The sequence below is a fragment of the Paroedura picta genome, chromosome 4, assembly GCF_049243985.1.
Source record: "Paroedura picta isolate Pp20150507F chromosome 4, Ppicta_v3.0, whole genome shotgun sequence".
In the NCBI taxonomy this organism is placed as follows: domain Eukaryota; kingdom Metazoa; phylum Chordata; class Lepidosauria; order Squamata; family Gekkonidae; genus Paroedura; species Paroedura picta.
This window is the reverse complement of record NC_135372.1, coordinates 55,309,156-55,331,790: the sequence shown is the minus strand read 5'-3', so window position 1 is coordinate 55,331,790 and position 22,635 is coordinate 55,309,156. Positions and strand designations below refer to the sequence as shown.

General features: G+C 43.3%; 1 protein-coding gene and 1 long non-coding RNA gene across 4 annotated transcripts in view; one reads left to right on the top strand and one right to left on the bottom strand.

Moving 5' to 3' along the window:
- FNBP1L (formin binding protein 1 like) overlaps positions 1-5,956 on the bottom strand; it is a 95,908-nt gene extending 89,952 nt beyond the window's left edge. For 2 of the 3 annotated variants that reach the window (XM_077332925.1, XM_077332926.1), the window contains exon 1: positions 5,569-5,956. In XM_077332925.1, the coding sequence (XP_077189040.1) occupies positions 5,569-5,592 (24 nt within the window). In that variant the 5' untranslated portion in view covers positions 5,593-5,956. The remainder of the gene's footprint in view (positions 1-5,568) is intronic. The other variant, XM_077332927.1, reaches the window with a different exon arrangement.
- A 22-nt stretch (positions 5,957-5,978) lies between these two features.
- Positions 5,979-22,635, top strand: part of LOC143835391 (uncharacterized) — a 23,287-nt gene continuing 6,630 nt past the window's right edge. The window contains exons 1-2 of the long non-coding RNA XR_013230119.1: positions 5,979-6,278; positions 21,424-21,513. This is a non-coding gene — a long non-coding RNA (uncharacterized LOC143835391). The remainder of the gene's footprint in view (positions 6,279-21,423; positions 21,514-22,635) is intronic.

The window sequence follows — 22,635 nt, the reverse complement described above, 5'->3', positions numbered from 1 at the left end:
ATACTGTGGAACAAAATATCTTCAACCAGTACATATAGGTAGAGAGAGGACAGGGGGAGGGTTAATTGCCAGGAAGGGCTGGCTAGATGAAGATGCATCTGAGTGGGTGATAGCTGAGACTGGATTAAGGCAGTAATCAAGATCTGTGACAGGAACGGAAATGAGAAGAAATTTGGGTGCCAGCAGGCAATGTGAGAATATATATGTGCAGATGTATACTCCAGTTATATTAGAACAGATTTCCTTAAATGTTATATGTAGGCAAGGAAATTGGGGGTCTGTCTGTGGGCAAGAAAACGTTTGCCCCCAATACTTGTGAAAGAGGTCTAGCCAGCCCTTCCCCTCTGACTGCCACTCCCTTTCTACTTATAACGTAAAGGTAAAGGTATCCCCTGTTGAAGCACCGGGTCATGTCTGACCCTTGGGGTGATGCCCTCTAGCGTTTTCATGGCCAACTCAATACGGGGTGGTTTGCCAGTGCCTTCCCCAGTCATTACCGTTTACCCCCCAGCAAGCTGGGTACTCATTTTACCGACCTCTTTTACCTTTCTACTTATACATAATGGCTAAGAGGTCCTGGTCATATAAATCCTTGCTGGCCAAGGCCATTGCACATAGTAGTGACTGGAGTCCAGAAAGATACTCTCATTTTAACTTAACTGCATTGGGGGGATGCCTGCCCCAGCCCTCCAGGCTGTTCCTGATATTGGGAAGGGTGACAGAGCATGATGTCACATCCATTGGGAGTGTCAGGGTGATGTCACTTCTGATGACATGTAACTCCTGGGGGCGTACCCTGCTGAAATAACTTCCAGGGTTTCTCGAATCCTAAAGAATGCTTCAGGGTTTTTCAATGGTAAACAGATTGAGAAAGGCCGTATTAAAGAAAGTCTATCTTAAATGAAATATCAAAGAAGCCAAGATGCACTTTGGTTCAGATGTATCCAATTAAGTTGGTAGACTGTACTACACCTAAAAATGAGAAGACAATTTTAATGATTAAATCTCTCTTGCCCCGGTGGGATGGACCAGAACCAATGGGATGAAATTAATTCAAAAGAAATTCCGTCTAAACATCAGGAAGCAGTTCCTGGTAGTTAGAGCAGTTTCTCAGCGGAACAGGCTTCCTCGGGAGGTGGTGGGTTCTCCATCTTTGGAAATTTTTAAACAGAAGCTAGATAGCCATCTGACGGAGAGGTTGATTCTGTGAAGGCTCAAGGGGGTGGAAGGTTACAGTGGATGAGCGATAGGGTTGTGAGTGTCCTGCATAGTGCAGGGAGTTGGACTAGATGACCCATGAGGTCCTTCCAACTCTTTTATTCTATTACTCTAGGGCAGGGGTAGTCAACCTGTGGTCCTCCAGATGTCCATGGACTACAATTCCCATGAGCCCCTGCCAGTGTTTGGTCTAGGGGAAAAAATACACACAAAAAATCTATATTCTCCCTTGAAGGGGGGGAAGAACCTATAAGTATCAAAGTTACTTAATATCCTATAGCAGGGGTATTCAACCTGTGGTCCTCCAGATGTCCATGGACTACAATTCCCAGGAGCTCATGGGAATTTGAGTCCATGGACATCTGGAGGACCACAGATTGACTACAACTGTCCTATAAATCAGCGCCCCCCAACCTTTTTAAGGCTGGGGACCGCTAGCAGGGGTTGGGGGGAGAGTGCATGCAAACACGCATGCGAGTTTGCGCCAGCCGGAGTGTTGGCGGCCGCGCCTCCCTCCCTCCCCCGCAGCGAGAAGCTCACTGGGCCGCAAGCAAATCGGCTGCTTTGGCGGCCGATTACCTCGCAGCCTGGCAAACCTCTTGCTGTGGGGGCAGGTGGGGAGAGGGAGGCGTGGCCACCGCCGGCCCACTTCCGAGGCTTTCGCAGCCCAGCAGCAGGTCGCAGCTCAGGGGATGACGACCCTCGCTATAGATGCAACAACACAGCTGGACATATTTGGCCTGTGTTCAGGATAGGAGATTTTCTCCATTCTTGCCAGACCTTCATGAAAGCCAAATAATTCTGGCACCGCAAATAATATACTGAAAACCAACCTGACACTGCATGAACCTATTTGAAAGGGGCAGCCTCAGCAAAACAATGTTGTTTCATAAATTACTGGTATCTAGAATAGTTTTTGAAAAACAGCAGGAAACTAAGACTATTCCCTGATTGAAATTATGAGATCTGGCCAAACTGAACATTTTACAGCTAGATAAAACGTTTGGAAAAACATGTTTAAACAGGAACAATTTGAATGCCAAACAAACCTGCATCAAAAACAATCTTTTATTATGAATTACTTTTTCATTGTATGTTTTGTCATCATATAGTAAGGTGTTTGAATGTATGGTGTGATATTGTTTAATTTTCTTTAATTTCATAGGTAAGTCATTGCCTTTTTACACAGTGTAAAACCTTTTTTCCCCCTCTAGTATCAAATACAACAAAAACTGTTTCATAGTTTTCTGATGTTTGATTGTAGAATATGTTGCCATAAGTCAGCTGTAACTTGACAGCAAAAAAAAATTCTGCACGAAACCACATTGCGCATACCTGTAATTATTATGAAAAAAATGTAAGGGTACAAACATACCACAGTTGTACTGATGTGTGCTTGTATTCCATCCAATCATTACTATATTGTCAAAACTCACAAGGCTGCTTTTTAAAAATACTATTAACCTACAAGAGATACATTTGAGTGTGTGTGTGTAATTTGAGATTTACTTATCAATTATAGTGATCTCACATACTGGATTGCTTTACTACACAGAATGAAACCAATGACACGTCATCCTTTGGCAGTAATCTGCAATTCCATATGTACTTTAAAAACAATGTGTTATTATTAAGGATACATTCTTCTTAAATACCAATGACAAGACAGATTCTCCAGTTCTTAGACAGAAAACTTTTCATTGCTCTAATAGCAATTTAATACCATCATTTCCACCTCATTTATTTTGCAAAGAGACTTTGAATGTAGGATGCTGCGCTACATACAATATGTTAATGCCCAAATGAAATCAATAAGATATCAGCAGCCTAAATCATACCTTCAAAAGACTCATACACTCTTTGCCAGCACTCTAGGATTGTGTGTGAAAACCTTTACTGCAACTCAATTATGATTTTATTCCATATCTTGCTGGTATCTAGAATACTAGAATACCATCCACTTTCAACATTGTTCCAAAACTGCAAGTTGGTTATTGCAGAATACAAAAACACAACCCTTTACCGCAGGCTGTAGATCACTGAAGTGATGGCAATGGGAGGAGGGATTCAGCAACAGTGGGTGATGCTAACTTCATCTCAATTACTTAAGATTACTTTCATGCATTAAGACATACTTCAATATGCCACTGTTTTTAAAAGGCAAAAGTAATTTGTTGAATTTGTAGAAATACTATTTCAATTAATACTGTAAGTAAAATGTATTGGTACAAGCATTCAGGCAAATTAATATTGCTTGAAAAGTTTTCTTCTTGTACTACACAAAATTAATATTACCAGAAATATGCCTAAATGAGGTGAAAGGCACAAAAATGGTATACAGCATATGCGGAACTCTTAGGGTATAGGCCAGAAACAAAAAGGGAGGACAAAGATGCACATAAAAATCATGCCACATCAGTGCAGTATGATAGCCTGAGACCAATGCCAAGTCACTAGGAATTCAGTTTTAATAAAGCTCATTGTAAATCCAGAAAAAGAAACTGTGTTTTATTAATATATTCTTGTGTACCCCCCGCAAAGAAACATCTGGCAATTATAAAGGACACACATACATATTTCCCTTTATTATTCAGAAGAGAAACAATGCTTCCTAATAATTTACAGCACTGGCAAAAGTTAACATAGGATTCCCAAAAGATCTCCCTCATCCCAGAGAGAGAACGATGGCTTCACAGAATGACTACAAAGCATAGTGACTGACACAAACTCTGTTCATATGAAATAAATCTATAATCGCAGATCAACAGATTGGAACATAAAAAACAGCGGCAGGATGGACACAGAAGAGGAAGAAGCTTCACCATGTCATGTTCATGTAAAAATTATGTTCTGCAAAAGCATCAATGTCTACTTTGGCCAATAATACAAACAATAGTATATATTATGTTTTCACAGTTACCATCATGATACACTACCACACAGCCCATCCCTTATAACCTACTGGAGCCAATGTTACAACTCCAACTAAGTTAGGACCACAAGCAGATACACTGAACGACAGGTTTGCTGGCAGCATACATACACATGCATATACACATTTTATTTAAAACAATCCTTCATCTTTGTCCAATGGTAATGGTTACATAGCAGCCATGATAATATACAAGACACTGTAATTATTATTTTTCTCAAATTTCTCATTTCTTTACACACTCCATCCAATTATTGACTCAAAAGAAGGAAGTCATGACTAGGAGGTATGGTAGTTAGTGCCATAGGCACGATGTCATGTCATTAGCTTTTCGACCATTGTTACCATCAACAAGCCCCAGTAATAAAGATTTTCTTGGAAAGTAAACAGAATGCTCATAGAGGGATGAACTACTTGCAATCTACCCAGACATTTCATAGCAATCTACCCAGACATTTAGCAGAAAGCATAATAATATTGAACACAAAGCAGAAACATTTCATTACTAAGCAACAGTATCTTAGAACGTTAATATACGGGTTTCCCGTTGATTCAAATTAGATTCTACCCACATCAACAAGACTGGAGTCAACAACTCCTCCCACATAAGCCCTCACGTTCAATTAAATGCAAGAGAAATGTTGATTCCAGGTTAACAGTCCTCACCACGTATATTTGCTAAGCGAAACAGAACAGGTCACTCAACCCCTTTTGACTGTCTAACACACCTCTTTTTTATGTTATTGGTAACCCTTTCCTATTACACATCATTGTCTGAAGCAAGGGTGCCAGTCACAGCACGGCTGACTCACACCAAACCTGAAAGATCTTTATTTCCTCCTTTAACTAAAAAAGAAAAACTTGTGCACATAATCACTGATGTTACGGGTAAACAAAGAGATCTCTCCTGGTGTGCGTCCCGACGCCGCTCCATTGTTTGAGGGGAAAGACAGACAGACTCCCCACATTCCAAATCCAGTCAGTCAATGAGGAACGCGACGCTGTGGTCTCGGCTGTCCTGGGGGGGGGGGGGCTCCTGAACTGGGGTCGGGGGGCAACCTACAACGGGCCCGCGATGAGGTGCGGAAGAAAGGACTCCCGGCGAAACCAAACCCTGGAAGGAGAATCCGAAGCCCCGCCCTCTCCTTGCACGGGAGATGCCGCGACCACCGACTCAGCCGCCTCACGCTCCACGGCCAATGCCCCCCCCACCCCATTTCCCCTCCACAAAGCAGCCCCATTGCTCCCCCACACCCTCGGGGTTGGGGGGTCTCCGAGGAAAGGCTCTCTCCACCCTCGGGGAGCGCCGTCCGCCCGTCCCACCCAGAAGCCAGCCTCGCCACCCTCCTGTCGGCCGACGCGAGGCGGGAAGAGATCAATGAATGCCAGACACAATGAGGAGCGCGCCAGGGACTCACCCACAGCTCCGCGCCCCAGCTCATGGCGACTCCTCAGGCAGCGCTCACTCCACCGCCCGCCGGCCGCTCCTTTGTGGCGCTGGGGGTCACTCCTCCCGAGGCGGTGGCGGCTACTACTGCTGCTGCTGCTGCCGCCGAGGACGACGACGACGACCACGCACACGCTGCACTCCCTTGCTTGCTTGCTTGCTTGCTGTCCCCGCCGACGGAGAACCTCGGAGCCCCCCGCCCTCCCCACTCCCGAGCGCCGGAGAGAAGGACACAGAGAGGCGGCGGCGGCGGCGGCGAGGGACCGTAGCCTCAGCTCCGCCTTTCTCGAAGATGGGAATTGGGAAAGCAAAGAGGGGAGGAGAGCCGCGGTGGAAGCTGGGAGGCAGGGAGGCGGGATCGGACGCTCCTCCTTGGGGAGGCCGCGAGGCGAGGAGCGAAAGGCAGCCGGCTCCTTCGGGAATCCGAGTCAGAGGCAGTTTTCTCCTCCTCCTCGCCGGCGTGACCGAGGGAGCTGGTGCGCTCCGCTACTCTCAGGAGAGAAGTCACGCTTCCCAATGTAGTAGTAGTAGTAGTGGTAGTGGTAGTAGTAGTGGCAGTGGCAGTGATAGCCATAATCCTCCCCAATTGGAAACGAGCCTAGCGTATCGCTCACAAAGAGGCGCGCTACGGAGTTGAGCCGCAGGAAGCGGGCCGGCCGTCGGACACCTCATCCTTCTAAGGTGGGATGCTGACGCGTGTGTAGGAGGGCCGTCTGGCCGAAAACGGCTCCCCTGTGAAAGGAGTGGGCTCCAGGGATGCCCGGTGGAAACAAGGTTGGCTCGTCTGAGGGGAAACGTGCTTCTTTCTGCAGTGAGAAGGGCAGGCAGGGAAGTTGCCTTTCTCTAGTGCAACTACACTCAGACTGTTTAGGCTCCAAGCCACGGTGATAATCCTAACCTCACATCCCCTGAAAAGACATACTTTAAAATATTTTTATATATATCTTCCTAGTAGTAGAGCAGCCTTTATCAACTTTTTTACCACTGAGAAATCCCTGAAACATTCTTCAGGCTTTGAGAAGTCCCAGAAGTAGCACCATCCTGCAAAATATGGTTGGGACTGGGAAACATACCTGTGTACTCACCCACCTGGGGCCCCTCCCCTTCCGATCCTTTCCATGACCATCACTGGCCATTTTGGGAGATGGGAGTGGGTTGATATGAAAATATCCAATAAACGTTTAACAAATTTTTACAAATATATTAAAAATTAACTCCCACCCACTTGGGAAACCCAGGGTTATCAAGAAAGCCTGTACTAGAAATTGATATTAACAATATTGCTATTTATGGCATAAGTTTTTGTTTGAATCTTGTTTGGGGAGAAAGGTGGAATTTAAAGCCCAAGTAAGTACATTATTTTTATTTTATCTATCATTACCATATAATATAGTCTTCAAAAAGTATAACTTTTAAATTATGTTAGAAACTTTCATTTCTGGTTGTTTAGTTTATTGAAATCTGGTACCTGCTAAGGAAGGCTACCATCATGCCCAAAGGTTAAAAAAAGAAAGAACAAATTCTTGTAGCGCTGTAGCCAAACAGGTATATGTTAATCAGGATAAAAAAGTGTTTTTGTTTAGTTGTTACTGTCAGTGAAAATTCATTACATTATACTCTCCTTCCAGCAGTAACTCTTAATGCAGATTACAAAGCACAATACTGATGAACTGATTAATGCTGCAAGAATGCTGAAGTGAAAGCAAACGATCATAGTGAAACTCACTGATGAGACAATTAGAAAATAGTGATATTGCAATGGTTTCAGTTTCATAGTCAAAAATAGTCCCCCAACATTGACTCAAAAACATAGAGGCGTGGCTGGCTGTTTTCAAGGCTGATTTGAGCTCCTGAGCTGTTGCGGCTCTAAAAAAAGAAGTGGGACATGTTTTCCAACGTCCAGAAATTTGGAAGTACCAATGGAGAATATAAGCATTTGGCAAGGCAGACAACCTATATCACTCATGCTGTTTCCACTTAGCAATGATTGTCTGTAGCCGTCTTTGCTGCTGAATATGCAAAACCATTTGCAGCAACAAGGGAGCCTTCACAGAGCAGTTTTCCCTGCACTTTCATTTCCTCAGCCCTGAATTCCCAGCCTTCGTTTTACAAAAAGAAAGTCTCTAGACCTTTTCATTATGGGGATATAAGTAGAAAGATGCACCTATTATATCTCATCAACAAAAAAGACTAGAGACTTTAAAAACTGTAAAATGGGAATTCAGTATAGATTATGACAACAGATTAATACTAGATTATGGCAATAGAGAATAACAATCTAGCAATTAATTTTTTTTAAAGTCTTCTGGTTGCATGTGGAAAATTATGATAATGGAAGGGTGAGGGAAGGAAATGCAACTAATCGGTGTGGGATCTTCAAAAATGTGCACTTTTGTATCCATGACATGCAAAGGAACTTTGACAGTGCTCTTTCCAAAGAGATTGCATCATGTCAAATTTGGGAAACATTGCAGCAAAAGCAGTTGAATACTCAGAAAGTAGATTATTAGGGGAGTACAAGTGAGAACATGCAAGAACTGGTGGCAGGAATCACATTTTCCCATCCCCCAACTATTTCCTCTTTCTCTTTCGAACCTTCTCCTGAAAGCCCCCATAACCTCTCCCCTTTTCCTGCTTCCTTCTCTTCAGCCAGTTTGGTGTAGTATTTAGGAGTGCAGACTTCTAATCTGGCATGCCGGGTTTGATTCTGCACTCCCCCACATACAGCCAGCTGGGTGACCTTGGGCTCCCCACGGCACTGATAAAGCTGTTCTGACCGAGCAGTGATATCAGCGCTCTCTCAGCCTCACCCACCTCACAGGGTGTCTGTTGTGTGAAGAGGAAAGGGAAGGTGATTGGAAGCCACTGAGACTCCTTTGGATAGAGGAAAGCGGCATATAAGAACCAATTCCTCCTCCTCCTCCTTCTAGGGTTGCCTGGAGAACTCTTGGAATTATAATAGACCTTCCAGATCGGTTCCTCCATAGGGTTGCTGGCTCCTGAGCAGGAAATGCCTGGATATTTGGGGGAGAGCCTGGAAACCAACTGTAATTCCAGGTGATCTCCAGGCCCTACTTGGAGGCTGGCAATCCTAGCTGCCCTGGAGGAAATGGCTACTTTGGAGTGTGAAGTCTTTTGTATTATACCTTTCTGAAGTCTCTCTTGTCCTCAAACTCCACCCCCCCCTCCAAAAAATCTCTAGGAATTTCTTAACCTGAAGTTGGCAACCCTAACTTCTTTCCATCCAATAGCCAACCTACTTTTATCTGTCTTAAGATTTCTGCCTCAACCTACCCTCCCAGAAGCTTCTGCCTAGGAGAACTGTGGTCCAGTTGTGCTGCTGGTCACCGAGAAAGGCTTGCTTCCATAGTAGGGACACCTCACTTTCTCCCTGCCCACACTATTTTATTTCCCTCTTTTCCCCCCGCAAGCCCCATATTTCTCTCCTTGCCTCATTCTCAATCATTCACCAACCTACCTTTTATCTACCTCCTATTTTCAGCTATATTTATTATATATTACTTCATTTATACCCTATCTTTACCACAATGGGAACCGAAGCGACTTAAATTATTTTCCTTTTTATTAATACAACAATCCTGTAAGGCGGTGGCCCCCAACCTTTTTATCACCAGGGACCGGTCAACGCTTGATAATTTTACTGAGGGCCGGGGGGGGGGTAGTCTTTTGCCGAGGGACATCGCCACGGCCTGAACCCCTGCTCCGCTTGTTTTCCCACCGGCGCCCCTGACTTCCCACTGGGGGGCGCTGCCAGCAGCAGCTGTGTAGTGCCACGGCAAGGGGGAGCCCCAGGCATGGCGGCCGCCGGACAGCACCAAAGGTGAGCCGGCGGTGGAGTGGCTGGGCAGCCCCCGAGGCAGCAGCCAGGGAGGAGGAAGAGGAGGAGCTGCAACCCGGTACCGACTGATCCACGAACCAATACCGGTCTCCAGACCGGGGGTCAAGGACAGCTGCTGTAAGGTAAGTATGGACCTGAAGATCATTCAGAATTACTACTGAACTCAGGATTACAAAGATCTGTCCTGCTGAAGAAAATTACTGATTTGGAGAAGCCGCGACCATTCTGTGACAATATATTTGGCTGTCTTTCTTTCCCAAACTCTGTGCCCTTCAGATTCCACCACAGAATCTCCATTAATTTTCCAACCTGGAGGTGGCAACCCTAGTCAGACCTGACTGCAAAGATTCTTCAAAGGTCAACATAGGCCTGGAAAGGACCTCCCTCTACCTTTTAATTCACAAAAACCTGGCCTGGAATACTTTGATTGCCTGGCAGCAGTCACTGTGGGAATCCCTTGCTTAAAGCTACATGTGCCCCTTTTATCCTTTTTGAATTTTTTAAATCCCTCATTGTTTTTTTCTTAGATTATGTGTTTTTCCGCAAACCATGGGCCTTTTTCAGAAAGATTTGTCTTGGCTGTTCTCAGCTTCGGTCACCATTTAAGTATCTAAACATTTGGCTGACCTTGCTATTAGAATATAAAATGATTGCTACCCAAAAAAGTACATTTCAGTTTAGATACCAAACTGCAGCAAAACCTCCGTGTTGAAGCAGTCAGTGGTATCTCCTAGGGGCAAAAATAATTCTGAATGACTGGGAAAATATTGTAAGGAGAATGTCTCTGTAATAGAATCATTACATTTTGAAGTAATGTAAATTGGTAAATGGAAAATTGGTCTTATCCATGATATTCCCTGGGTTAAGGCAATAAACAAAAGCATAATTTACACTTAACAACCTGGAAAGTATTGTAACATTGCAATGAAAGGGTTGCATCCTTACCCACAAATTCTCTGGCTTTAGAAGGATGTGCTTAGGGATTGCAGTGTCTAGTAAAATATCTGTGCAATCCTTTAAAAGCTGTCCTGAGACTAAGCATCATTTGTAGAGGGGCTGTAGCTCAGTGATGGAGCCTGCAGAATATCCCATGTTCAATTTGTGGCATCACCAATTAAAAGGTTCAGGTAACAGGTGATGTGAAAGATCTGTGCCTGAGACCCTGGAGATCTACTGCCACTATTGATTTTGCTGGACCGATGGTCTGCTTCAGTATAAGGTAGCTTCATATGTATATATGTGCCATTGAACAAGACTTGAGTAGGCACCTGAGCCGTAGGGTGGCCGTGTATACCCCCTTGCATGCCTTGTCTATTAAACTGAGACAAAAGCTGCACAACAGGCAAATAAAGGACAGGTAGGTTAAGTCTTAAACTAAATGTATTAAGAATGCCTGGATAATTAGGTAGTTAGGAGCCACTAGTTGAAATCAGCAATACTTTCTGGACTACCAGCTCAAGAGGAAAGAATAGGGTCATTGCAGGACATACTAGTAAAAGACTCCCTTCATTGGGCTCATGTCATGTTATCTTTGTCTCGCTAGGGATAGGCTGTCCCTACAGAGTCTCTCTCTTACACAGATGGGGCGGGGGAGTGATGATTCATGCCTAAAAACACTGGCTTCCAATCCAGATAGATACTACCCAGGAGTTTTTAGAACGGAAGAGATGATTAGTCAGCCAGCTAAAACAACAGCAGTGGCCTCTTGGACTTTGGAATTACCCTCCTGCCTCCAAGGTTGAAGCATACAAGACTCTCATTGCACAGTAATTATGCTGAAGCTGGTGGAACAGCTCTGGGTAATTTTGCAAAGGGTTGCTTATTGCTGGATTATGCTTGTTCCTTTGAAGACTAAAAGATGGTTTTAGTAGGTTGGCTCTCTTATGCTGAGGAGCAACTATTGATGGATCACTAAAGCCTGCAGAATAGGAATACAAGAAAAGTAACCTCAAACCTTATGTGTTCAAATTTGTGTCCAACTAAAGACCGACTCAGTCTGATTCCATCCTGATGAATGTGGCAAGTGTAATAGGTATTAATGTATTTATTTATCTCCTTCATTTATATCGAACCTTCTCCCGAATCATAGGTCTCACATTGGTTTTCCTTGTTCTTGCCTTCATTTTATCCTTTCAACAGTCCTGTGAGATCAATTAGACCAAGACTGTGTGATGGATTGGCCCAAGGTCACATGGCAGAGCGGGGTTTTAAACCTGGGTCTCACAGATAGACAACACTGGTAAATATCAAGGGCAGGGTGGGGGAGGGAGTGGGGCTTGATATACTTTCTCCCTGGTGTCCTGTGTAGCCTAACCAGCTATGCTGACCCAGTCAGGAACACGGGCTCTGTTTAGAATTAGAATATTTTTATCCTGTTTTTCTCCCAGACTGGGAACTCAATTTAGTTACAAAATTAAATATAAAATACAATTTACAAACGGTGTGTGCATTTCAGCAAGCGTAGTATTGCAGAGTAAATAAATGTGAAAAACTACTTCCATAATTACCTCCTAGGGGACCCAGGAATTCTACCTCTCTGTGACATGAACAAAAGACAGTAAGATAATTCTCCAACTCACTGGCCCCTCCCTACTCTGGACCTTTTTATACCTTTCCCGTGGTCAGATTCAGAAGCGTTCCTGCACTCCTCAAAGTTGAAGATGCAGATGTGGCTATATAATTTTCCACACATTTTGTTTACCTAATCTTAGATTGCTAGTATCTCTAGACCCAGCCCAAATTAAAATACCCAATGTACATTTCAGCTGTCCTGCAATGTGATATCCATTTTTCATCTCTTTACAGTGAATTCAGTGCTATAGAAACTATAGAGTTTGCAGGCATCTTAAAATATTTGTATTATCCACAGAAATATGTTGATACTTAACTGGCATGGTAAACTATGCAAGAATTCACAAAGAACTCTACAGTTTGCATAATCTAAACTAAACTTAGAGTGATGCTAATTAATACACTCTTGGTCTCCCTCCCCTGGTCCATGTTACCCACTGTTAATAACACAAGAGCTATTTATAGATGTATATCAAATTTTAATTAACACAATAATGTGTTTAAGGGCCATTAAACTGGATAAACAATGCTTACTATAGAGGATTATTTTTAAAAAGTCAAGAGTCAAGAACAAATTGTGAAGAACTTTTGAGTTGTGTGTGGGATTCCACTGCCCCCTCCAAAAAAAAAGTGGCATTTCTGTACAGCTGCTGCAAATCTCATAAACTAAGGAATGTGAAGCAAAGTCATTTCTAGTTGGGAGGAAGAAGACCTTTTAAAAAACTAACAGCACAGACTACCTTCAGAGAACTCTGTGCTGGAAAAACTAAATGGTTGGATGTTGATGATGGTGTGGGTACACCACATGTCACAAGCTCCAGAACAAAATACAGTGAAGAGAGAGACAAGGATTTTCCAGAAAGCAAAAATAGTTTCAGTACTAAAGTATGATCTATGTCAGCAGAATTTTTAAAAGAATAGCACAACTGGCTTGAGTTTGAACTGCTTAGATGGGACTTAAAAAAAAAAAAGAACACGCTAATTGTGTCAAAGTATATTCATAGCACCCTCTTAAGCAATGTTATACCCTTATAAGCTCACTGTGTTCAAAAATTTAGAAGGAAATAACTGTGTGTAGGATGGCACCGTTAGTCTCTCTCTGTTCTTCAAAGCATTCTTAACACGAAAGGGCCTTTTGCTCACGCATCTTCTTCTGGCTAGAGAGGGGCATTGTTTTCCACTGGCTTGCTGGAAATGGTTGCAGCATTCCATGTTGATCCCCCCTATGTGCTGCTGTATTCCTCCCCTTATTTTTCTGCTTGACCAGTTTTCTCCCAGGACTGAACAAATTGGCTGTTCTAACTTCTCACAAAGTGAAGTTGGAGGGTTCTGGCACCTTGGATACTGGCAGAGTTTCAGGAGCTGGTTATCACCAGGATACACGCTGATCATTCCTTTTATAATCTGCCATTATTTGGCAACCGTGTGTTTACAGTGGAACATTGCTCACAGTTCATGTGACGTCGGTGTATTTGCTGCACAAATGGAGAAGAGAGAGTTGTGTGAGAACACCACTCACCTAACTTCTTGTTAACTGGGGAAATGGGCAGTGGGAAATCATGCTCGTCCTCCCTTTCGACTTTCTCAGCCATAAAAACAAATTCAGATAGTGAAACGGGGGCATGCAACACTAGAGGGTGATTTTATATCAGCAGGGGTGGGGGGAATAGTTGGGAAAGAAAACACCTTACAGAAATCTGCATGACTCATAACCAAGGATCTTTAATCCCTTATGGCAGAGTTTGAGGATGTTTCCTGTAGATAAGATGTAATTGTCTGAGATTAAAGAAGCTGAGGGCATTGTTGTAGTAGAGGGAGTAGAACCGAGATCTAATGGATCAGTTTGGGTGGTGAACTTTTGTTAAGGATAATGTATTTTGTTCCCCTCCTAGTCCTTCACTATATTGGGTTGTTTTACTAGGAATCTTTGCTGATAAACACAAGTATTATCTTTTATTAGCTTTTGCCTTGTATTTCCACTGTTATGATGGTTGTTCATTAGTCCGAAGAAGAGTGCTTGCACTCGAAAGCTCACACCTTGAATAAATCTTTGTTGGTCTTAAAGGTGCTACTGGATTTTGTTGTGCATCTTTTATAATGTAGGGGATGATTGACTGAATAGTTCTAGCTGTAGTCCACCTTGAGTCCCAGTGAGAAAGGCAACATATAAACGAAAAGACATTCAAATAAATATTTTTTTTAAATTATGGAACTGGCAGCATGAATGCTGGGGGTGTCTGTAGCCACTTAGTTCAGGCCTTTTCTGTTGGTATATTACAACTCTCAGATTGGCTAATTCAAATAATCGCTGTATTTAAACAACTATAACAAACACTGACGGTTTAATTACACTCAAGCTAAAATTCTGTGGTCCTTTCTATATGTCTGGAGATACTCCTAGATTTTCAAACAGTAAAATATAGACACAGACATCTTTTTGTAATGCACCAATCCTTTCATAAACTGCACTTTTAAAATCAGTTTCACACAGAGTTAGGCATCAGCTGTCAAGCTCAATAATTGCTGTACTTGATGTATGCATCAGAAGTTCAAAGGCTAGAATGTCAAGCCACAAAACTGCATTAGCATAATGAGTTGGATCCAGGCTACATTTTCCTTTAAGGAAAGGCACTTCCACCAGCAGAACAGAACTTTCTTCCCTCCCCCCACAACTCGTAGATCTCCCCAAAATGTTGCTCTGGAAGACAGGACTCTTGGGGCATGAGGGCCAAATCAGGGGGTTGCAGCAAGAAGAGGCAATCAGCAGAAATCGCAAGTCCCACTACATCAGCAGGAAAATCAGTCTAGATCCAGCCCATTCAGAACATTTTTTGCTATGATTTGCTTACAGCTTCAGATCAGAGTAGCAGAGATTTGCATGGCATGCAGATAGAAAGCATAACCACACTGTGAGGATGGAAATCACCAGTTGCTGAGCCAGAGTTCTGGGACATGCCTATTAATAAAAAGAAATGCAACTACCCAACAATATAACCAGATATTTGAGCTCAGATTGGGTAACCTTTAACTGAAAACTATGTGCATGTTTTTGAAGAGTCACACAAGAAATAACATAGATATCTGATTGTGCAATAATGTGAAAATATTATTTGATCATCATGAACATGCATATCAAATGGAGAAATCAGAATCCATAGAGGCATGGTGGCCACATTTATCTAAGGGCAGTCCCTAATTCTACATTGAATGCTGCTCTGGGACTTCTGACCTTCAGCTGAAAAGGGATATGAAATGCCACTGGGTGCATGATGAACAGTGTGGTGGGTATGATCTTTTGAATAACAGCTGTATATGTTAAGGTGTTCCAAGACCTCTAAAACCTTTTTCAAAATCAGCCCATAACAACCACAGGTCTAATGAACAGTTTAAATTAGTGTTCCTATTATCATTATTATCATTATTATTATTTATTTGATTTTTAGCCCGCCACTCCTGGAAGGCTCGTGGCGAGTTACAACATTTAAAACCCCAATAAAATTCCCCTAAAAACCATATAAATTGCACAATATCCATACAAAAATCCAAGATACAATTTGGCGTTAAAACAGCAAAAAATTCCCCCCTAACCAAGACCTCCAGAGGAGGATATGGGAGGATAGATCTCCATCCATCAATAAGATGTTAAAAGAAAGGGGGGGGTCCAGTTCTTCCTTAGCACACCTCAACCTGATGGAAGAGCTCCGTCTTGCAGGCCCTGCGGAAAGTATCTGCAGGGCTCTCAACTCTTCCGGGAGCTCATTCCACCAACATAGCTAAACTACAGAGTTCATCCTTTATTTATAAAATGATGAAGCATGTCTAATTCTTTCTCTGGATTCAGGTTACTATTTTCTGTTATTTCTCTGGTACAAACACATAATCAGGTAAAAGATGAAATGCCTTGCACTTATGAAGCTGCAGTCCTAAACACAGTTAACCTGGAGTAAATGCCAGTTGAACACCGTGGAACATCTGAGTAGATACGCATAGGATTGCCCTGTAAGAAAGGTACAGAGTTTTAATTGCAATAACTTGCTCTGTTTAATTCATGAAAATCTGCCCTGGGGTTAATGGCTGTCTTCAAAGATATGCTTTATATAGTCATTCCTAGAAAATATCTCAGTTTTGTAGTAATTCAGAATGGTACCTCCTTTCCAAAGCATTGGCAATAAATTATTATCTTAAACCTGACAGCCCCCTAGTGGTCAGCAGTGGGCGAGCATCTACACAGCTCAGAAATATGACATGCAGATGCAAATTTCTACATAATATCCAACCGTGAATAAAAAATAGGCATGAAACTAGCCAAATCACAGTTCATTTTTGTGTGTGTGTCCTGGCATGACCAGAAACATCAGTGGACAGGCATTAGTGTAATTGGTGGGTTATGGAAATGCTGTCTTTTGGTTGCTTGTTGAACATCCTGCTCTCATGGCTGCTGCTTCTACTGCAGAGCTTGTGATGGCCACATTGAACAAAGAAACCAGCATAGTGACTAGTGGAGGCCTTTTCTACTTCCTCTCCTGAAAAGAAACTCAGTTCTTTGCTGAGATACTGCGATTAACTCAAAACCACGATCTGCAAAACTCAAAAAATCCAATGAATGTATAGCTTCATGGAGGGAGATTAATAGTAGGAAATTAAAAGATGCCCTTGGTGCAGTCTTTCGCTTTGTATGATTAAATAGTACATTTAATTTTTTTTAAATTACAGGCAGCAAAACTAACTGAGATTTTACTGCATCAGCCCCTAAAGTGTGAAGAATGGGATTTAGTAGTCACACCATTCATTTGTGGGTACTGTTCCCCTTTCTCATGGGGACTCAAGGTCAATTACTCAGTGTACGTTGGTGTAGCTGAAAGGCTGTGACATCTGCTTAGTGCACTAGGGCTAGTATTACAGAAATATGGAACAAGTATAGCATATTAGACATGATTCTGAATGCCGATACAAGGCTGAAGATCGGTACTGCATCATTAGATAGTGTAAAATATGATATTACCTCAGTAGAAAACAATGCAATGATGGCAAACAGACAATTCATTCCATATCCGTTGTTATTGTTTACAAGCCCTTCGTTGTGAATGGCCCTTTTACCTTTACAGAAATGCCCTCCTGAACAATTCAGGTACCACATCGGGGATCGTGGGTATGATCACTGGATATACTGAATGGAAACATTTGCTGTTTCATGCAAACACAAGAACAGCCATCTAAAGATTTCCCCGGGGAATTGTGGATGAAGGGCTTGCAGCTAATTTAGTGTCTATGAGTGCTATTCTAGACATCGTTTTTATAATCTGTACTGTGGAACCGTGATCATAGTTCGCCAGTGGCCTTTTATCCTGGATCATTGCCTTTTATGGCAGGCAAGTTTCCAAAGTCAGATCAGGGCCAGGAGAACACATGAACAAAAAACATCTTAGATGTGTCCTTCATTTCACACAATTTCTTGCTAATGTTACAGAAACACACAGTATACTGCATGCATTTAGAAGAGTATGCCACTTTTCTCTACCCGAAAGAGTCTCAAAGCGGCTTACAGTCACCTTCCCTTTCCTCTCCCCACAACAGACACCCTGTAAGGTGGGTGAAGCTGAGAGAGCCCTGATATTACTGCTCAGTCAGAACAGCTTTATCAGGGCTGTGGTGAGCCCAAGGTAACCCAGCTGGCTGCATGTGGGGGGAATGCAAAATCTGGTTTTGCCAGATTAGCAGTCTGTACTTCTAACCACTACACCATACTGGCTCTCCCAGTTATGAGTGCTGGGGAGTGAAAGCCAGTGGAATTCTTCTAAACATATCCTATATGTTAAAAAACAAACACATTCTTCAGAGTAGGCATCTTGTTTATTTGCGTGACTATTAATTTGTATGGCCTGTGTGTAGCATAGCCAGGATTATAGGATTATCTGGCAGCCAGGGCCCTAGATTTCCTGGAGGTCTCAAATCCAAATACTACCCAAGGCCAATCCTGCTTAGCTTCTGCAACCTGATGAGATCAGGCATGCCTGGGTTGTCCAGGCCAGGGCATGGTTTTGACTGCTTAAGGGTGACTTAAGCAGGGTGACTTCCATTTATATGGGAGTTGCTTTTAAGGTGGAGAGGAGAGCTATTACAAATTTAAGAAGAGCCCTGGGGGATCAGGCCAGAGGTCCATCTAATCCAGTGTCCTGCCTCTTACAGGGGCTAGCCAGTTCCTCTGGTGAGTCAACAGGGTATAGAGGCCAAGACCTTTCTTCTCTTGATGTTGCCTCCTGGTACTGGGATTTGGAAGTTAACTACCTTTGCATGTGCAAGTTCCCTTCAGTTACCTTGTAGCCTTGTAGCCACGGAGAGGTCTGTCCTTTAAACACCCTATCCCTATTCTGAAGTGCAGGGAGGCTCTCTGCTCTTTTGAACCAGCCATTCTGCCATTAAGGGTTTTATAGTGTGTTCCTGCATGCTATGAAAAGCTCTGTCAATAAAGAGCTTGATCGTTAAAAGGTGAGTTGACACCTCCCTTTTCAAACAGGTAATTAATTTACATCAATGCTACAGTACATTTATGTTTACACATACCCACAAAGCAGCCCACTATTTTACTCCTGTACTTATGTAGTGCTGTTTCTAATTGTTCCAAAGACATTCCCACAGCAGTCACTGTGGGGATTAGAAGCAGCAGGAGCTTCCTGTAGCATCTTGGATACATCCTGCAGAGATGCACAGAGCAAAAATGAAGGGATTTCCTAGGGGAAGATGAAGGAAATACTTGAATGAAAGAAAGCTGGCAGGGTAGCCACTTTTCTATTATATGAAGGCTGTATGGAGTTAAAAATAAACGTTCTTCGTTCCTTACTGTAGGCTGTGTCTATAGCAGAAATATCATGCCACTAACTGAATTCCACATTAGCTGGTTGTGCAAATACAGGCCAGTATCAGGATGGCTATTCCAGTGAGGATTAATCTACATCTCTGATTAGCCCCCTTGATGAAAACAGCTAATATTGTCTTGTTGAAACCAAGTACGTGTCTTTAATATTTATTTGTATGGCTGCAGACCTTTACAAAATAGCAGCAACGGCATAAACAATAACAAATTTACAAGTATATGGTAAAATAAAGTGAACCATTAAAATAAGATAATTTACTATATAAAACTATAAAGCCATAAAACGGGAATAATGGCATACAATTTTAACACATTTAAGTAACTACTCTTGTAGTAACAATATTAGCCCATTTCCCTTGCTGCTAGATAGTAAATTTGAAAAGGAAACACTGCACAAAACAGTTAATACCATTTTCTTAAAAGATCCCAGCAGAAACTCAGTCGTAATTACTGCTGACCTTGCATAAAAAACCCTATTATATTTACAGAAGAGGTGCTGTGAGGTACAGATTTAGTAGATACTATGTAGGGCAAAGCGCATGTGAACACACTCATTCTCAGAGTGGAAGAAGGCACTTTCTTTTAATTTACTTGAGAAATTCACTAATGAATGCACCTGTTCTGGGACAAAGCTCTTGTTTAATTGTGGAGTGACTCCCTATCATCCTCCAGGTGAAATAGCTAGGAAAGAAAAACTTGGTACATTTTTTCTTTATCCTTTGACTAAATCTGTAATGGACATTTGCAGTGTAATAATGTAATGGACGAATTGTCATTTGTCTGATGTCATCTGAAATCACTGCACTCTCCAAGATAGGATAGATGTTAACATTCTAGCTGTATCTATAGAAGTGAGCAGTGACTCATGAAAGCTCATACCGTGCCACAAATTTTGTTAGAATTTAAAGTGCTTTTGGAATTGTGCTCTTTTTGCTAACACTTAAAAATACATGCTTGCACATGGGATGGGTGGAAATAATTGGAAAGTTCTGCTTTATACTTGCTCAGAGGCAGCCTTTTCCTGGGTTCTCCAAGTGACTGTTTTTGTGGGAAGCTGGATTTTAACTTGGGGTGGTTGCACAATGAAGAGCATGTGACACACACATAAGAACACATAGACCCAGGGTGGCTGATGCAGGAGGTGTTATCCCAAAATTAGTGCAAGAGAATGAATGCTGTGATGCCTGGGCTCCTGAATGAAATGCATTGCTTATCTGAAGGACATTTGATAAGCAGCAGGCAAAAGGGGCTGGTTGTTTACAAGGTGATCTTTAGCAACACTCTGCAGCACCCATTAACAGAAACATCAACGAGAGATTACCTATGTATACAATGCAATCAGAACTTAAAAACAAGGATTCTCAACCCTTATGTGGATGTTTTAATGTTTCAGAATATGCAAGGTGTGTAAGGTGCATGATTTTTAAAAATATTAAGAATATCTAAAAGGGGGCATAGGAGATGTATATGTAGTATAGTTAAATCAGGAACTTCCTGATATTTTTCAATGTCTGAGCTAATGCAGAACTGGAAACACAACTTTTGATCTAATTCTGTAATATTTAAGACTAGCTAATGACCTGAATCGTCCAGGCTAGTACAATCTCATCAGATCCCACAAGCTACGTAGAATCAACAGTACTTAGTACTTTGATAGGAGATCACCAAGGGAGTCCAGGGCTGCTGCACAGAGGCAGATAATGGCAAACGACCTCCATTCATCTCTTGCCTTGAAAACTCTATGGGGTCACCACAAGTTGACTATAACTTGATTGTACTTTCTACCCCCAATGGGTCATCATGACCACTATCTGTAAACCGCTCCGCGGGAGCAGTAGAAATAAAGCGCTAAGGACAATGTGGGAGGAGAAAGGGGCGGGGCGGGGCGGGGCGAATCTGGGATAAAAACTCGCAGGGCACAATCAGGAGCTGCTTTGCGGCTTCTGATTGGCCCCTCTAAGAGTCAGTCTGGGAGTTGAGGGGGTTGGGGGAAGAGCCTTCGCCACCCGGCGGTGAAGTCGGGACATCGGGGGGGGGGGTGGCCGAAAGGCTTTCGCCGCCCAGAGGTCGGGACCTTGGGGGGAGGGAGAGATTTTCCCAGGTGCCCAGGAGAGCGGCCACAGGCCCAGCCGCCTGGGAACGCCTTTAACCTGGGGGGGGGGGCGGGGAGAAAGGCGTTCCCAGGTGCCCGGGAGCAAGATCGGCGGCTCTGCGAGCCGGTGATCGCGCTCACGGGTGCCTGGGAACGCCTTTAACGTTCCCAGGGGGGGAGCCCTTCCCAGGCGCCCAGGCAGCGCTGCCAGGGCAGCTGGGAATGGCTAGCGCCCACTGTATTCATTTTACAGCGGACTTAATTACTAGTTGCATAATAAAACTACAACAGCAATCCTTGTGAATGTCATCAAATATTGGAGGTCCACAAGGTTGAGATAACCTCAGTATAACTTTGTAACTTCTGCCTGTGCTAAGAGTTTGCCTCAATAAGTTTCTATGCCTGCTCTGCCTACCATTGTCTGCTTTTCCAGGTGACCTATACATAGCTGCATTAGTAGCACTGGAGTATTAGAAGAAAATTCACCTACCTCTCATGTTCAGTCTGAAGAGTCAAATAACAGGTAAGAATTAGCATCCAAATGAAAGATGAAACATTGACAAATGATCTTCTGTGAGGGAGAATTGAAGAGAGATAGCACACCTTCAAGCACGTGTTTAAATAGCGTTAAATGTATTAGCAAAATACATGTTAAGATGCACATCAGAAGTTGGTCAGGTCAGCACTGGTTTTATAACCTTTCAGAGGAGGATTTGTAAGCTCATCAGAATTTATTTTGTTCTTTTGTACCATGCTGCTCTCCCCAGTGGAGGCTCAAAGCTGCTTACATCCTCTTCTGGCTAACTATACTGTACCTAGTAGGTTTTGGTTGGATATCCACAAGGCAGTCACAGGAAGTCATGGGTGTGGTCAGGCTTGGTCAGATGAAAGCTGCAAAACCTTGAATAGCCCCTAAATAAGACAGCCCGTGCTCACATCTGGAGTCTGGAACACCTGTAGCGGTCTACAAACTCTTTATGGGGTGGGGTTTTTTTAACTGGGTTTTATGTCTGATACTAGCTTCAAAGCCCGTTCCTAAGAACGGGTCTTGAAAAGGTCCCCTCCCCTGGCCCCTGGCCCCTGGCCAGGCAGCTTAAGGTGGCCTTGGGCGGCAGCTCACAACCAGATCAAGTAGGGTGGGTGAGGGCTGGACAGCTCGTTAGCAGGGCCCTTAGCAGTCAGCTAGTCAGCTCCTTAGCAGTCCTTAATGAGCAATCAGCAGGCCTAGAGGCCCTTGTCAGCAGGCCCAGCGTAGCAGGCCAAGAGGCCCTTGTTAGCAAGCCCTCCACCATGACCCTTTGCCCAGGGCCTCTCCCCTTACCTGCTGCTGGCTCCAGGCACTGAGGCATCTGAGAGCAAAGAGGTTAGAGTCCAGGGACGGAGGGCGGGAGCTGCAGAGGCAGGGCCAACCAGGGCAAAGCTGGCTGCACCCTGATTGGCTCTATTCCAACTTGGACAGCCAGAAACATCCCACCCCCTAGGCTGTTTCATAAATATATAGAGGAACAACAATGGATAAGGATAAACCGCCTCCAGTCGTTCAAAAGAGGCGGGCTAAAAATCAAATACATTAAAATATATATTATGGGTCTTCTGGCACCTTCAGCAAGTTGTGGCTTCCTGACAGTGACCTTGGACGTTTTTG